The 17,345-nt window shown below is 36.7% G+C and overlaps 1 protein-coding gene across 1 annotated transcript in view; it reads left to right on the top strand.

Moving 5' to 3' along the window:
- FBN2 (fibrillin 2) overlaps positions 1 to 17,345 on the top strand; it is a 255,478-nt gene that overhangs the window by 58,702 nt on the left and 179,431 nt on the right. The window contains exon 6 of the mRNA XM_025860885.2: positions 8,849 to 9,046. Coding sequence (XP_025716670.1) covers positions 8,849 to 9,046 — 198 coding nt within the window. The remainder of the gene's footprint in view (positions 1 to 8,848; positions 9,047 to 17,345) is intronic.

Here is a 17,345-nt window from a genome sequence, read left to right as displayed (position 1 = left end):
CAAATTTTAATAAGAAAATAGTACATTGAATCCATATTACTGAATAAAGTCTGTCAGCAAGTTGTGCCTAACATTTTATTCCCTGTCACTGTAATTGAGTCTGGTGTCTTCCTTGTGTTTGAATCAGGAGATAAATCAGATCTGTCCCAGCATTGGTTTCCATTGATTTTGTATCTGACTTTATTGATAATGGATAAATGTTTTGTGAGCACATACCACTTTCTCCTGAAATTATTCATACCTAATGAACGTACTATATGTTTTTCTCAGACATCTTAAAATTTGGTACTTTGTGGATTTGACTTGCATATGATCCATCTTTTGTGTTAATCATTTATGTCTTTGGCCCCCTTATTACTCATGACAAAATATTTTTGTCTCTTTAAGTTTCTTCTTCAAAAGTGACAGTAAGTATCCTTCTGCTTAAATAATCTTTTTAGTTTTTAATCTTCAGCTTTTTTGTTGTTACGTGTGAAGTAAGTTAATTGGTTGTGCTCTTGGGAGAGGGTGCTTTCAGTTCATAGGCATGAATTTGAGGACCACAATTTTGATGGCCTTCATCCTTATGAAACATGACATCAAAGATAGCAATTTTGTTTGCATCATTGGCCAGCACCTAATTATCTTTCCTGCCTCTTCATTCTTCCAGAGCTCTTTGATGTTGGTGGTAGTCTTGTGCTTTGAAAGACTGGAGAACGGTGAAAGAAGTCCTTCTTTACTGAGTCCATGTTTTCACTGAGATCTTAAATAATGATACTACGTTAGAGAATCAATGCAGTACTGCTGTGGTAGTTAAAATAATCACTTATTTACCTGCAGAAGCAAAAGTTTTTAATGTTTCTCTCAATGTACACAGAATCTCTCCCGAATTGAACGTGGCTAGGAGATTCATCTTTGGGAGAAACCAAAGCAAAGCAATATTAGGCTTGAAGAATTTTGGGGAGTTGGGAGATCATACCTGGGGGTGGCAGGAGGCACTTGGGGGATTTTGACAGTATTCATTAAAATGGTGAAGGGCTTTGGTCTGTTATGAGAAGGCAAAGCTACCAGAAGCTGAGGGTGTGATGATCTGTGTCTTGGGTTTAATGAACACTGCATGAATGGTGCAGGGCTTGGGAGGGAGGCGGGTCTTCAAGTTCAGTCTCCATTTCACTTTTTTCTAGCTCTTTCATTCTCCATGTGAAACTTTATCTCTGACTTTTAATTTTTCCTTTGTAAAAGTGGCAAAAATACTTCCTTAGCACTTCAGAATAAAAAGAGATAATTTATAGAATGGGTTTTATAATATGAAGTGCCTGCCACAGAGTTAATTTTCTTCCATTCAGTGCCAAAAAACAGGGACAATGAGTTCATAATTCAGCCGCAGTGAGATACCACATTTCTCCCTTTAAATGAATAAAACTTAAACCAGTTGCCTCTACTCAGATGGAGAAGGTGTAAGGATCAGCCTCTCTTCAGAGAGCAGTTCTGAGAATGTTTGAATATTTTTCAGACTGGACGCTTGGCCCAGCATTTCTAGTGCTAGGAATTTACCCTACAGAGAGTCCAAGTATGTAGTCAGTCAGTGTGCTCAAGAACACCCTTGCAGAATTGTGCGCACTCTAATCAATTGTGACAACATAAATTTCCATCAGAAGGCAAGTGGTCACTGTTGCAAGGGATATGTCTCGGTGCCCTCAGTGGTGACTGTGTATATGAAAAAGACTCAAAGTTTATTTTGGTCTTAAAAATTCTGGTTTGCTTTACTTAAATATAGCTTTCAAAACCTTGATTATTCCTTGAGCTTTTTAAAGATATATTTTTAATTGCAGGGAAATACAGATAACATGGAATTGACCATTGTAAACCATTTTTCAGAGTACAGTTCCATGGTATTAGTATCTTTACATTGTCGTGGAACCATCACCACTGTCCATTCATTGAATCCTTTTCATCTTGCAGAACTGAAACTCCATACCTATTAAACAAAAACTCCCTATACCCCTTGACAAACACCATTCTGCTTTCTGTTCTGATAAATTTGATTGCTCTAGATACCTCATGTATGTGAAATCATAAAATATTTTATGGCTAATTTCTCTCAGAATAATGTCCTCGGGGTTCATCTGTGCTGTAGAATGTGTCAAATTTCCTAGCGTTTAGGTCTGAATAATATTCTGTTGTATGTGTTTTGTTTGTTCATTCATCTGTCAGTGGACACTTGGGTTGCATCCACCTCTTGGCTATTTGAATAATGCTGCATGAACCTGGATGTATAGATATTTCTTCTAATCCCTGCTTTCAGTTCCTTAGGGCATATTCCTTGAACTTTTAAATGCAATTTATAGATGTCTCTAATCTATTGAGTAGATTTTAGTAGTCACTTTAAGAGACCTTTAAATAATATTCGGTTCCTAACACCTCCATATCTTTTAAACTGCTTTTTTATATTAAATGCATGTAATTTTTAAGTACTTCACTTGCGTGACTTAAAAACCTTTGCAAGTACTCAAATAACTCTTCTGAAGCAAATTAAAAACTAAATATATAAATAAACTTTTAAGTGTATAAGTTCACTTAAATGGTCCAGTTCTGTATATAAGCATAGTCACATTTTAAGTTGAAAAAACCATCATTCTATACTATATGTTGGCTACTAGAATTTAAATTAAAAAAATCATTCTGAATAGGTCACTTAACTATTTATTTTAAATTGTGGTTATAAGGCAGCCTGATAGAATGGGGCAAAAGCTGTTAAATGTTACAGGTACATAATTTTTGCACAGATTCCTTAAAGCAACAATATTAATGTAATGGCTCTGATTCCCTTAAACATTTCTGTACTTAATTCTAAGATTTTCTGAGGTTGACAGATGCTTTTCCATCAAGGAAGACAATTACTGTTCAGTCATTTGAGTTTATTGAACTCTGAATATTTGGTCAGTCTGGATCTGCAGACATTCAGGGCAGATTGTATTAAAACTAAGGAAACTCTTGTACCATCCCATATAAGTTTTGGGGTTGGCTTCTCTGCATGCTCCAGTTATATCTGTGATCAAAGATTGTAGCTGGCACACCAGCTACGTTCTCAAAACCGTGATAGGATGCGCTGAAAGTTATTTATAATTGCTCTGTCAAAAACCAAAAACTTGGTTAGGCGTCTGCCTTCAGCTTGGGTCATGCTCCCAGGGTCCAGGGATCGAGTACCGAATGGGGCTCCCTGCTCAGCTGGGGGCCTGCCCCTCCCTCCCCTTCTGCTGCTCCCTCTGCTTGTACGCTCTCTCTATCTCTAATCAAATAAATAAATAAAATCTTTAAAAACAAAAAAAACCTCCATTACTGCAAGGAGACGGCCCCATAGCCGGGATCGTTAGACCGGCTATGTATAGTCTACACTTCTTTGTGACACTCACTTATACCTGCAGCTCCCACACAGCATGATCACTGGAGTGCCTGTTGCATTTCTTTGGTTCCTGAGAATGAAAATGCCTTCTTGCCTACTTCAAATGCTGTGCACCTTGGTGGGAAATTCCACCTATTTGCCTGTACTTTCTAGGACCAGGCAAGTCCCAGGCAAGACAAAGACTTGCCTTGGTATACTAACGTGGGAATGGATGGAATTCAGTGGATGCTGGACATCTTATGGCACGGTTGGACTAGCCCTAGTCCATGGTCTCTAAGAGGGTCATCCACTGCACAACTCCAGAGGATGACATTTACATTACAGCATGTGTGGACATCTTCCCTAATTATGCAGTGTGTTGTCTGCTCCATTCTGCTGGCAGTTAAATGAAGAATACTGCAGCCACACAGGCGGCTGATGTATTGCTGTCCCTGTGGCTCTCTTCCCTTCTCATGTGAAGCCCCCTGGAGACACCTAGTCCACTGATCTTACTGCTCTCTCCCACTTCTTAATTCATCAGTCCTCCTTTTTCTCATTTCCTGTTCCTCCAGCATAGATTCCATAGTCTGTAACTTAAAACTCTGTAATAATCCTCTGAACTCCCTTGCCATTCTGATTTTTTTTCACATCTGACAGATAAAACCCTAACCCTAGTGAACCCAACCTCTGAGTGAGCCTCTCAGCTGCCTAGGGATGCTGGGAAAAGTCCTCCGGCAGGCGGATTGGTCCCACTACCAGTCCATCCTGGTCATCTGCCGTACAGAGCCCTGAATGTCACCTGGGAGTCCCCTGGGTTCTCATGTCAGCTCCCTCGCCTGGGATCTGCAGTGCCATTTCAGCCCCAAATATCTAACTCCGCAGCTGACCCCCACCTCCTGTTTCACAAAGAAAATAGAAGGTGTGGGAGAGGACACTGCTCACTGTCCATCTATTCTATAAATACTCTTCTTTCTCAGGCTACAACAGAGTGCTTTTCTTCTCCTTTCTAAGGATAACTCCTTCACACATTCTGGTTTTACTCTCAGGCTGACTCCCTCAGGGATCTTATACTAGAAATTATTACTATTTTTGGTACTTACAAGCCCTCCCTTTCAACTGGATCATTCCCATTGGCTTTTAGAAATGTGTCTGTCTTCCATAAAACAAAGCAAAACATATAAAAAATAAGCAAAAAAAATAATAAATGACAACAAAAAATTCCTCTCCTTCAGTTCCACATCCTCCACCAGACCTGTTTCTGTTATTACCTTCTGAAAACCTCCTCCGAGGTTACCGGTTTGTTTGTACAACAATAATGCTCAGTTTGGTTATCTAGCACTGTTTATTAAGAGGACTTGTGAAATTATATCAAAATTTCCAAATATATTCAATTGTATTTATTTAAAATAGAATGGTAACATGGGCTATAATAAAAAAAGAAAATATTAGCAAGGATGCAGAGGAATTGGAACCCTCATTCATTACTGATAAGAATATAAAATGGTGGAGCTCCTTTGGAAAAACCATTTGGCAGTTTCTGAAGAAGTTAGACATAAACTCACCATACAACCCAGCAGATGGCCAGTAATTGGTTAGCAGATGTGGTGTATCCATACAGTGGAATGCTAGTCAGCAGTAAAAGGGATTGAAATACTCACCCATACTACAGCATGGATGTTCCTCAAGAACATCATGCTAAGTCAAAGAAGCCAGGCAGAAAAGACCACATCTTATATGATTCCATTTGTGTACATTGTCCAGAAAAGCCAAACTGTTAGTGACAGAAAGAGTAGTGGTTGACTGAGGCTGGAAATTGGCACAAGGAATCTTTGGGGGTGATGCAAATATTCTAAAATTAGATTGTGGTGATGGCTGCACAATTCAATAAATTTACATGTACATTTAAGACAGGTGAATATATGTTATATTCATGACACCATAATGAAGTTGTTTGGAAAAAAAAAAAAGCAAGCCGCCGGTTCTTGATGAGTTTTCTCATTGCACCAGCTGCTTAACTCCGGGAATAAAAGTGGAACTGTACAAAACAAGTTAAGATGTTATATTGCATCACTATGTTTGTATCCTTTAGGTAAGTTCCCATACTGCAGTTGCTGGGTCATAAGCTCTATTTTTTACTTTTTGAGGAATCTCCTTACTATTTTCCAGAGGGGCTGCACCAGCTTGCATTCCCACCAGCAGTGTAAGAGGGTTCCCCTTTCTCCATATCCTCGCCAACATCTGTTATTTCTTGACTTGTTAATATTAGCCATTCTGACTTAGCATTTGCAAGGACATGGATGGAACTGGAGGGAATTATGCTAAGTGAAATAAGTCAGTCAGGGAAAGACAATTACCATATGATTTCACTCATATGTGGAATTTATGAAACAACAACGGAGGATCATAGGGAAAGGGAGGAAAAAATAAAATAAGACTAAATCAGAGAGGGAGGCAAACCATAAGAGACTTAGCTCTAGGAAACAAACTGAGGGTTGCTGGAGGGGAGGTGGGTGGGGGATGGGCATGAAGGAGGGCACGTGATGGAATGAACACTAGGTGTTACATGCAACTGATGAATCACTAAACACTACCTCTGAAACTAATTTTAAAAAAGATGCTATATTGTACTTCCATATTAGAAAATCACAATAAAAGTATTTGTGTTGCACAGGTTAACTTTTAACATTTTTTGGTCATATAGTAATGAGGAAAATACCTGCTTCCAACCTACTGGCTCCAGCATACCCAAGTGATAAGCAGTTTTATATTTTGCGAATAAGCTCTGAGGATGTCCTTGACTACAAATGGGTAGTGTGGCATACGATAATATTTTACCCACGCTGAAATCCTGATGACAAGAATGCATGGTCAGTGACATGAAATCCTTTTAGGGCTCTTTGACCATAATTAAAATGCTAGCCAAGTTTGGGACAGGATGCTTTAATCTGATCAAGATATTTACATCCCCTTTCACTGATTTGCTCGTATTTTGCAAGATAGTAATTCTTGAATAAGTAGGTAATGCCATAATTTTACATTTTAAACTAATCAGTTGCCTACCAGAAAGCCAAGTATAATGAGAAAAGAAAAGAGATTCAGCACAGTTTGTAAGGAAGCAGATACTGTGTAGGCAAAAGAAATAAGGACAGGTAAACTCTTTTCCCAGGAAGAGAAGTCTGGGGTTGGCTAACTTAGAGCCTTCAACCTGAAAGGTCACTTCAGAGGACAAACAGCTATCCTCCTTCCCCAAAGAGAGCAGACTGAGAGGACATAATTTTAAGAAGGTGGTGTAGTTAGCCGAAGGAACAAATTTCCTGACAATTTGGTTTACTTAAGGACAGGATTATGAGGGAGGGTATGGAGGCTTCTCTCTGGGAATCCTGAAAGTGTGCAGAATGTGAACATAGCTATGTACGCAAGAATTATAGAAAGACAAATGGTTTATATTTTTTTGTGAAAAATACTTTTCCCACTTGTTCAGAACTTGATTTAATTTGTGAGTCTAATATTTGTTTAAGATGGCGAAATAATGGTTCTGTGAAGGACAATAGATAGGTTTAAAAAATTTACAACCTGGCAGTCTGTGGTGTGGGAAGCATGCTTGTTTATAAGGTTGATATATCTACACATATACTGCAAAGATTGTCTTTTTCAAAAACGTGATTTGCAGCCAGCACATCTGTTGTTCTTATGTAAGGGATTAAAATGAGCTATTTTTGTTGAAGTTCAGCTGCAGAGTAACAAGAGTGTTCAACCAGCTTGCAAAAAACGTTACCTATTTTAGGTTTTTTTCCTGTGTGTCAAACTTTAAAAATATTCTTTTGCTCTATATGAGAAAGACTTATTCTTTGTTTTTTAAAAAAATAAAAGTTTTATGTGGTTTTAAGTTGTGTTTTTGTTACATGATAGCATTTAGATTATATCAGAGTTCTTCTAGCTTAGCATTTTGAATGTTAAATCCTATCCAAGTTTGCTGTTTCCCAGTACATATTTCATAAAACTCTTAACAACATTATTGACTCTGCTTTCTTTGAGTGTGAGATTGTTTTGTTCTTGGAAATCTGAAATAAACTTGTTCTGGTTTTCCCCTTCAAATGGAATTATGTCATTTGCATGAGGGCTTATCAGGAAATCCTGACTATCATCTTACAGTCCCAAGAGTTAATGAACTGTATTCATACAGTCTCTGTGAAAAGGGGTGGGGGGGACACTTTTCGCATATTTCTGTTGTAATTTTAAAACAAATGTGAGTTGTTTCATTAGTCAGTCTTCATGAAACTGACCTTTCTCTGATTTCCAGTGTCTCTCAAAACAGCAACAACAACACTCAAATTAAAAACTGTTTTGTTAATGACTCAGTTCTGCTTAAAAGAGTTAAATACTGATCATCTAAGAGGTTCACTGAAGTAAATTATAGGAGAAAGAGGGCTAGAGTCAGAATGCCTAGCCTTTAAGTTGCCTGGAGTCTAGATCAGCCCTTCTTAATCTTGAAGGTGTGTATGAATCTCCTGAATATTTTGTTGAAATGTAGTTCTAGTTCAGTGAGTCTTGGGTGGGGCCTGAGTCTGCATGTCTAACCACCTCCCAGGTGATGCATATATCGCTGGTCCATGGACCACAGTTTGAGATGCAACAGTCCCAACAGATCATCCTTAATATCCACAGAAGTCTGCCTACTTAGCATTTGCTGATGCTTTCCTGAGCTGGAAAATGGTACAGTCTTCTAGAGTCTAGAGATTAAATAATAGTAACTTACCTAGAAAGAATCCATGACAGGGGGCCTTATTGCTGCAGTCTTCCTGGATGAACTACACAAGGAACTAAACAGACTGACAGAAAACAAAAATCAAATTGTTAGAACTTAGTGTTTACAGACATACTAGGCTGCTCAGATATATTTGTGATATGGAAGGGTATGTCATTATTGGTTCTCTTCTGATTCCGATCTCGTGTCTACCAGTTGGGAAAGAAAATCTTTGCTAGCTAAAGAGAGAGTCCTGCAAGCAGCTGCCGACAGTATGCAGGTGAGGGATGACAGTGAGGAGACTGCCGGCTTGGTGTCAGAGAGAAGGACACACTTCTCTCCCCCACTGCCATGTAGAATGGCAGGCCTAGCATGGCCAGATCTTCCAACTTTTCAAGAAAAGCCAGAAATAGAAATTTCATGTGAAATTTCCCAATTTAAAAATGTTGGCTACTAATTTAAATTCTTTCAGAACATTATTCAGGCCAAGAAAACACATCTGTGTCCCAGACACAGCCCTTGAGCCACCCGTTTACAGTGTCTGGTGTAAAATACATTTGAAGTCTCCTAAAACAGTCCTCATGATTGAAAAATTAGGAATTTTTGAAATGAAACTTGCCAGCCTTTTGTCTTTAGACACTTGAGTCAGAAGAAATCGCCTCTGTTTTATGTGTTTGGAGCTACTGGTGTAAGATTGGTGTATGGTCATAAAACCTGTCTTTCCGTCTTCTTTCACATTCCAGATTACAGGACAGGCCCTTGTTTCACTCAGGTCAACAACCAAATGTGCCAAGGGCAGCTGACAGGCATTGTCTGCACTAAGACTCTGTGCTGTGCCACCATTGGACGGGCCTGGGGCCACCCATGTGAGATGTGTCCTGCCCAGCCTCAGCCCTGCCGACGGGGCTTTATCCCCAACATCCGCACTGGAGCTTGCCAAGGTGAGTTTGCCATCTGCCTGCGTGCACAAACTCACCACGTGTGGGTCTCCTTCCCTGCGCTCGGAGGATCTGCCCCCAATACCTCCTACCGTCCAAACTCCTGCCATTTCCAAGAGGGTCCTCATTAGCAAGCCTGACTAGAGATGACCTGGTTATTAGCCACCTAATGAATAATCATTTTTCAGGTCTTGACAAAAATGGCGATGAGAGGAGATACTATGAAAAATCGGGGAAAATTTTTTAAAAAATTGATTAAATTACCTCATATAATCAGAGGATAAACCACTCCCAGATCTTCATCTGGGAGGCACTACACTCTCCTTACCACAACCCCTCAAACTATACACATGAAAATACCCAGGAAAATGTTTTTCTCTTTCTTGTATTCTCATTCAAGATATGGGAATCTAGGCTTAGGTTAACACTGCCCGCCATTTTTATTAATAGTGTCTGTAGAGGCCAAGTGTAAACTCTGTCCTTGAATGCAGTTACTGGAGAGTTTATATCCAGTTGGTTACAGTCTGGTCTCCAAGCAATCTTCCCAACCACATCCTGGTGTATATTTTATGTATCAGGGCTAGACTGGTGATCCCTGAGGATGCTGCAGTAGTAGATACCAACCCAAGTAGTAAAAAAAAAAAAAAAAAAATGGTTACATTTTTACTGGATAATTATTTTAATTAATTTTCAGCCACCACAATTCTTTTTTGGCTACTTCTCTGATATCATATCACAATATACATATCATGTATATTAAACCCATTTTTAGAGTTTGGAAATAGCTCTATAATGAGTTCGCTTATGGCAGTAGGATCACAGGAAAATGGAAAATGACTTTTGTATTATTCAGAGAAATGATATTATTCATATTTGAGACATGAAGAGTTGGGTTTATTTGTTATCATGAAATCATATACGAAGTTAGATTCCTGAGGTCTTTCAAATTGATATTAGTGACCAGTATCACAGGCACAGATGTCATCTACCCAACCCCTGTAAATGGCTTATTGCAGAAAGCCAGTCCAGTGTCCTAAAACCCAAAAGAGAGTTATAGTTTGGGAAGCCTGCATGTAGCTTCAGTTCACTGCAGAATAATCATTTAGGTGCTTGGCATAATTTAGTAAACATATCTCTGACAGTGGCCTCTACAGATTTTTGTTAGTTTTGTAGTTTTATAAAAGTTAATGTTAAAAACTGGGCTCTATCCAAACTCTTCCAATAAGAACTATAGGGATGCCCAAGGGATGAACCTACATGTCAGCTGTGGACTTAGTATGGTTTTGTGTTTTGTCTCTTGGCTTATTATCTGTCACAGGTCAGACCTAATATGGAAACGATGTAAATGTCATTTTTAGTCTGCTGTTTTCAGGGCGCCTGGGTGACTCAGTTAAGCGTCTGCCTTCAGCTCAGGTCATGATCCCAGAGTCCTGGGTTTGAGCCCCACATTGGGCTCCCTGCTTGGTGAGGAGTCTGCTTCTCCCTTTGCCCCTCACTCCGTTCTTATGCGCTCTCTCTCTCTCTCAAGTAAATAAAAAAATCTTTAAAAATAATAATAATGATCTGCTGTTTTCTATGGGTAATAAAATCCTCTATCTTTGATACAACTACCAGTCTGATTTTATAGTTTCTGATAAAGTAATTTTTTATAGAAGATATACCATATATTATATAGTATTCACCATACTTTGTAGCTTTCTAGATTAAAAATAGAATACAGTAAAATTTATATAATTTATATAGATTCCTATTAAAGAGAAAATACTATGTAGATCTAGACTAATACTGACTGGATTTACTAAGGTAATACCTTCTGTTTATTCTATAGCACATATCCCTTTCTGATATACTTGCTCATTTATTGTCTTTATTGCTTTTACTTTCCCCTCCAGTGAAAGTGTAAGATCCATTAGGTCATAAATCTCTTTTATTCATTAATGTCTCTGAGGCATCTGGAAGAGTGCCTAACATGTGGTAGATACTCAGTAACTATCTTTTGAATTAATAAATGGGATTAACATACTTCCAAAAACCACTATTTCGTAAAAATAGTCCAGTTCAGAAAAACTCTTAACTTCAACCAAAACATCCCCAATTACTGAATCCTCATCGTCTGCATTTGCATTTAAGCTTTTTTCTCTTTACCTTTATATTTTGTCAGAGAGGCCTAGTTTTTCTGAACACACTTACGAAATGTAGGATCTGATCTCAAATTTCCTAATGCCCTTCAGGATTTAGTAATGTCTGAAGGCTTATTTATTTGATTTTGTTTATGCAGTGAAGATAAGTTTTCAGTTCCATTTGCCTAAAAGTATAATGGATAAATACAGTGACAGGAACAAAATGAAACTTGCCACATGGTTAAAATATCTGGAAAAGCAAGTTTAAAAAGTTCTGCTTTATTTCAAAATCATGGCATAGTCAGAAGTCTCTCAATTAAATGCTCATCCACAGTTCAGGCTATTTTAAGACTGCATCTTAATGTGATTTCATTTTCCCTTTAAATTCCTAGACTATTTCCCAAATACTGTGCCAAATTGATTTAGAAGATACATGGCATGAAAAAAATAAGATGATAAAACATGATATGTATGTGTCATACTTTTTACAATAATAGTGATCTTTTTCATTGTATAACTGAAAAATTTTGTTGAGTTAAAAATAAATTTCAGATGCATAGAAGATGATTGCAAATAGCTTTATATTGGTTCTAAAATGTGGTTTATATTAGCCAAGAAAGGACATTTCTGAAGTTCTAAACATAATGTTATTCTGTAGTTGATGCAATTAGTGAATTACCTTATTTGTGGCTTCAGAGGACATGAAATATGATCTTGTATTAAACAGAATAACTGTTCCTATGTAGATTTCCATAAAATTTATATCAACTCCTATTAAAAAGAAAATACTATGTAGATCTACTAGATTAATACTGAGTAGATTTACTAGGATAGTACTTTTTGTTTATTCTAAAGCACTTATCACTTTCTGATATGCTTGATTATTTATTGTCTTTATTGCTTTTACTTTCCTCCAGCTAGATTGTGAGAACCATTAGGTCATGAATCTGTTTTTATGATGATACTTAAGTTGATACTTAAATGAAAATTAAGATGATACTCAAATTACACTGTGAAGAGAAGAGTGCATCTTTTATATTTAGCTGTTGCCATGATGTCTTTCTGGACTGAAGTGAACATTGTCCGGGAGGTGCACATTCTTAAAGTGCTGGCTGCTTGGTCATAATGATTCATGGCTTCTTGCGCGTTGAGAGCCATTTCTGTTCTACCCCTTCTGCCCAAGACTAACTCACATTTAGTTTTGCACTTTCTTCTATTTTCTTCAATATCCAGAGTTATATAATACAGGCCTTAAAATTTAAGCTGTCATAAAATGAGTGAATTAAAGGTTTAAAAAGTGGCAATAAGCCCTTTTTGAAGAATATATACAAACTTTAAATATGTCACAAACCGCCATATGCACCTGTTGTATTATTTTCCTAAAGTTTCTTACTGTCTTTCAATCTGTACAGTCTTCATGAACCTATCCCAATTGAAAGGATATTTTATTTAATATTAGTACTTGACTTTAAGTCTTTTAGATTTTCAAATCAATAGGGTCATCTAAAATTTTTTTAAAAATAGATTAAAATTTGTCGTTACTAATTTGTTACTTGATTTTTAAGAATTAGTCTTTCAAACTATTCCAACCATTTCCCAAACTGAAAAGATGGCAGAAGAAATTTGCTCATTAAATTGTGTCTTTTGCTTTGTCCCGGACAATAGTAACGGACTGACGTTGAGCCTCTGTTCTATTCCATGCAAATTGAGAGGCACAAGAAATCAGACCTACACGACAGAGTCAGGACCTGGCTAGGACGCAGGACAAGGACTTGAATAAAGAAACAACGGTACAGACCCTAAATCAGTCCCTGCCAAACCAATGGTGCTACGTGTTTTTTTCAAATGATTACAGTGTTCAGAAATATCTAATTCATTTACTCAGGTTGTGCATGAGAAGTGTAGAGAACCTGTACCTTCCCTGAACCCACACAGGCATGGCTCATCCCTCAGTCATAGAGTGGAAGGAAGATGCCCTCAGTAGAAAGTTATTTCCGGGCCTTCTATACAGCCGCAAAAGGAAAGGAGATTTGGTTCATTTGATGAGTATAAATTATTAAAAACCTATTTATCTGGGCTGTCTACATTTTTCTAGTTAACCAGATCATTATAAAGTTTAACTTCCGTTTGTACTGTGTGAAAACAAGCCATTCCCATACAATCCAGAAAATTTACTTAAAACATAATTAATTGTAGAAACCCTCATTTTTTAAAAATAATGTGTGGGTGATACATATGTGTGTTGTGTATTATGTCTTAATGAAAGAAGATGTTAATTGAAAGACACATTATACATGGTGAAACTTCAATGAGGTAAGCACAGGGCTATTCCTATATACTTCTACACTTTACAAACATACATCTTAATGAAAGAAGACGTGATTTGAACAACAGTTTATATGCAATGTGGTTTCAGTGAGATACACATTACAGCTATTCCCATATGCTTCTACACATATGTTTGCAGATGCTTGGATCTTAATGACAGAAGATAGTACTTGAAAGATGAATTATACAGTGTAGTTTCATTGAGTTAAGAACAAGCCCATTCCCATACATTTCTTTTTTTTAAGTTTTTATTTAAATTCCAGTTAATATACAGTGTAATATTAGTTTCAGGTGTGATTCAATACTTTCATACAGCACCCAGTGCTCATCACAACTCTTGTTTAAAGATAGAATATGCCCCTTCTTCTAAATGAAGAAAAACTAACAATAAATAATAGAAAACAGGATTTTCTAAAATAAAATTCTGCTCCCCCTCAGTTGAAAGCAGTGGTGAACACTTGAAAGTGTTGGGAAGGCTGGGACAGGGAAAATCTGACTATTTACTCTGAGTCTCAGCATTCTGAAAGGCTCTTCATAGGCTGTGGATCTCCTCTTGGAGAGGCCCCTGAGTGAGAGAGGTCTACTACAGATCCTCAGAGGAAGTTGAAACCACTGGTGAACAAACATCTCAGAGAGTGTGTTTCTGAAAAGGCAGAGTAGAGGGTCATACCCCCACCTGAAAGTTGAAAATTAATACAAAGGCAAAAAAAAGAAAAAATGGGAGAGAATTTGGTGAGCAGGTACCAGCAAGTATTTCATATAGAAATTTCTTTCAAACCAACTTGTTTCTTCTTGGACTCTCTCCACTTTTGCTTCAGTAGGAAATGGCCCCATTTAAAGATGAGTAATAAAGGAAAAAAGGTCTACATGTAACAACTGAAAAAAAGAGATAGAAAAACATTTGAAAGAGGCAAATGAACATGCTTCAAGGAAGAATTACCCAAGTAAACACAAGATTTATACCCTTCTTAGCTTCAGGAAAGGAAAAGCAGTTTGTTTCTTCTCTTAAAACGTGCTCAAAGGAGAGTTATAAGAATTCAGTAAAGACAACCAGAGATAAAAAGTGGGTTGGTAGTACTCAAAAAAGAAACTGAAGAAGGATTTGAAACTTTACCTGATAGAAAGCAAATCATACATACATACATACAAGCATAAATGAAACTGACAAAAATATCAGTGACAAAAGTTAAAATGGAGGAAATCACAAACCATAATGTCAGAGAAGAGTAATTAGGCATTGATTATAAAGAATCTGATACACAGTGAAACAGACTAAAGGAAGCTGTGGAAAGGGACTCAAGAAGAGCCTTAGAGATAAAATAGAAGAATTTTCTAAAATGGATAAAAGCATCAGGCTGCAGATTGGAAGGCACAAAACTTCAATAAAAATAGGAGTTAAAAATTGTAGACACTTTTCAGGAACCGTATTACTCTCATGATACTTCATTAATCTCCATCATGTATGCCAAGCCTGACACATTTGACGGTGAGGACAATGTGTCTTGCTCCTTTTTGAATCTACAGATAATGCATGTTTTACAGTACTCCAGATGTCTACACTCAATAAAACATTTGACCAAAAAAAAAAAAAATAGGAGTTAAATGGAATCCCATCGGCAAAATAAAACAGAATAAGCAAGTATTTTTTTTAAAGGAAGCACCCTTGAGTCTGAGACTTCTCTAGAGCAAATCCTAAAGACCCAAAAACAGTGTGGCAGTGTTTGCAGACTTCTGAGGTAATGACCTCTGCTTGATTTGACATATTTTTAAATGAAGTTATTTTAGTTGCTCTGTAGAATGTCAGTAATAGGGGGACCAGAGTGAAAGCAAAGAAACCATTTAGAAGGTTGCTATAGTAGTACAGGTGATATATGTTGGAGGTTGAGACCAGAATGGGGCAGAGGGGAGACTTGAGGCATATTTAGGGGGGGAGCACTTGTTACTGATGGAATGAAGTCAGGCAAGTAAGAGGGAGACAGTGAATTTATCTCCTATGAGGTGAGGAAGATTGGGACAGAGAAGCATGCTCTGTTCTTTTCATTCCAAGTGCAGAGTCCTACAGGTAGTAACTTACTAATGCTTGTTGAGTTGATCACTTATTTAGCATTTGAATTTTGTGAACACATGAATAGGTATTCTGGCTGAATGAAACCATGTTGAATGGTTGCCAAAAAGCCCATACTTCTCAGATTCCAGGTAGAGAGAGACCTGTCCTTCAGTTGCTGTTTATAATGGCTGACATTCATTTTTGTAGAAGTACAAGTAATGTGTGATTATCTACGGAGTATAGGAATGAGAAATTTTAAAAATGGATCTAATTTGGTGATGGGCAAAGTTAAAAAAAAGTGCTATTAAATGTATGGTAATAGGAATAGGTCCCACAGATATAAATTAAATGAACCACCTTTATATGCCTGTACCACTGCACGTATTTTTCCACATTTTAATGTGAACTAAAAATAATATGCTAACTTACATAATCAGTTTAATCGTTTAGGGCAAGTTTATTTAAAGAAGTTGGAGAATAAATGAGTTTAGAATTACCATTACCTTCTCACATTATTTATAGCCTTAGTTAGTAGACATACACTGAAGGGATTGTATAAGGTTTAAGTTTCAAAAGATCTGAATTCTAAACCTGAAGCTAATTACACTGTATGTTAACAAATTGGAATTTAAATAAAAATTTGAGAAAAAAAAAGATTTAGCTTTATTCTATAAAATCCTTACATGTGATTTAAAGTTGCTGAACTTCTTTTGCTTCAGTAGGAAATGGCCCCATTTAAAGATGAGTAATAAAGGAAAAAGGTCTACATGTAACAACTGAGAAAGAGAGGTAGAAAAACATGTGAAAGAGGCAAATGAACATGCTTCAAGGAAGAATTACCCAAATAAACCCAAGATTTATACACTTAATAAGAAATAGTTTGTGCTTGAACTGAAGGAGTGAACAGCAAAACATCTATATAATCAAGACAGTGGAAAACTATTCAGACGTTGGTTGCTTATGCTAGCACTTTGACAATGTAGAAAGTCTTGTGTAGTTTGAAGGTCTGAGGCTTGCTTTTTTTTAGAGAGCACTTGTGTATGTTTCTAGGTTCAAATTGGTTATTTCTACAGGATATTTGTAAAATTTTTCCTTTTCATTTTAATAATTAACTTGATCTACCTAAAAGAAATTAATGCTGTATGGCTGCGTAGTCTAGGATACTTCAAAAATAAAGGTTTTATTTTTCCTTCTAGGAAAATACTTTTTAGGCAATTACAAAATAAGCCCCATAAAGTCGATGTGCTTTTTCCTTTGAAAAATTACTGAATCTACTAAATATGGAGTCAAAGATTTTATGAATGGTATTAAGGGATTTATAGGTTTGGCCCCATTTTTCAGCTTATATCATGATATTCTTTCTCTGATTTATCTTCCAGGAAAAGAGGTTTCTAGGGATGTTTTATACCACACTGTAATGTGGGTGGAAATGTAGTACATTTTAAAAAATAATGTGGTTTGAAATGTTCTGAATTAAACAGTTCAGTATATAAATTTCTTGTTATATATTTCATTCTAGTTGTTTTGTTTGGATCAGATGTCCTTAAATAAGACAATGAAATCTACTTTAATTTCAGTATAAAATATTTTGGGCTATTTTAATTTCTTATAGACAGATAAAGTGAGGAAGAAATAATAAAGATGCTAAGCTTTTTGTAGGCTTAAATTCTCTAATTTACATATTCTAAGATACAGCAAACTTGTGGACTTATCAAAAAATAATAGGGCAAATCAATGTATACTGACTTAGAGATATATCCACAAAATAATTTTAATGAAAAAAAAAGCAAGATGCAGAACAACACAT

Source organism: Callorhinus ursinus, unplaced genomic scaffold (assembly GCF_003265705.2).
Source record: "Callorhinus ursinus isolate GAN/ISIS: 27379988/994484 unplaced genomic scaffold, GSC_fseal_2.0 scaffold30, whole genome shotgun sequence".
In the NCBI taxonomy this organism is placed as follows: domain Eukaryota; kingdom Metazoa; phylum Chordata; class Mammalia; order Carnivora; family Otariidae; genus Callorhinus; species Callorhinus ursinus.
This window is presented reverse-complemented; position numbering and strand designations above follow the sequence as displayed.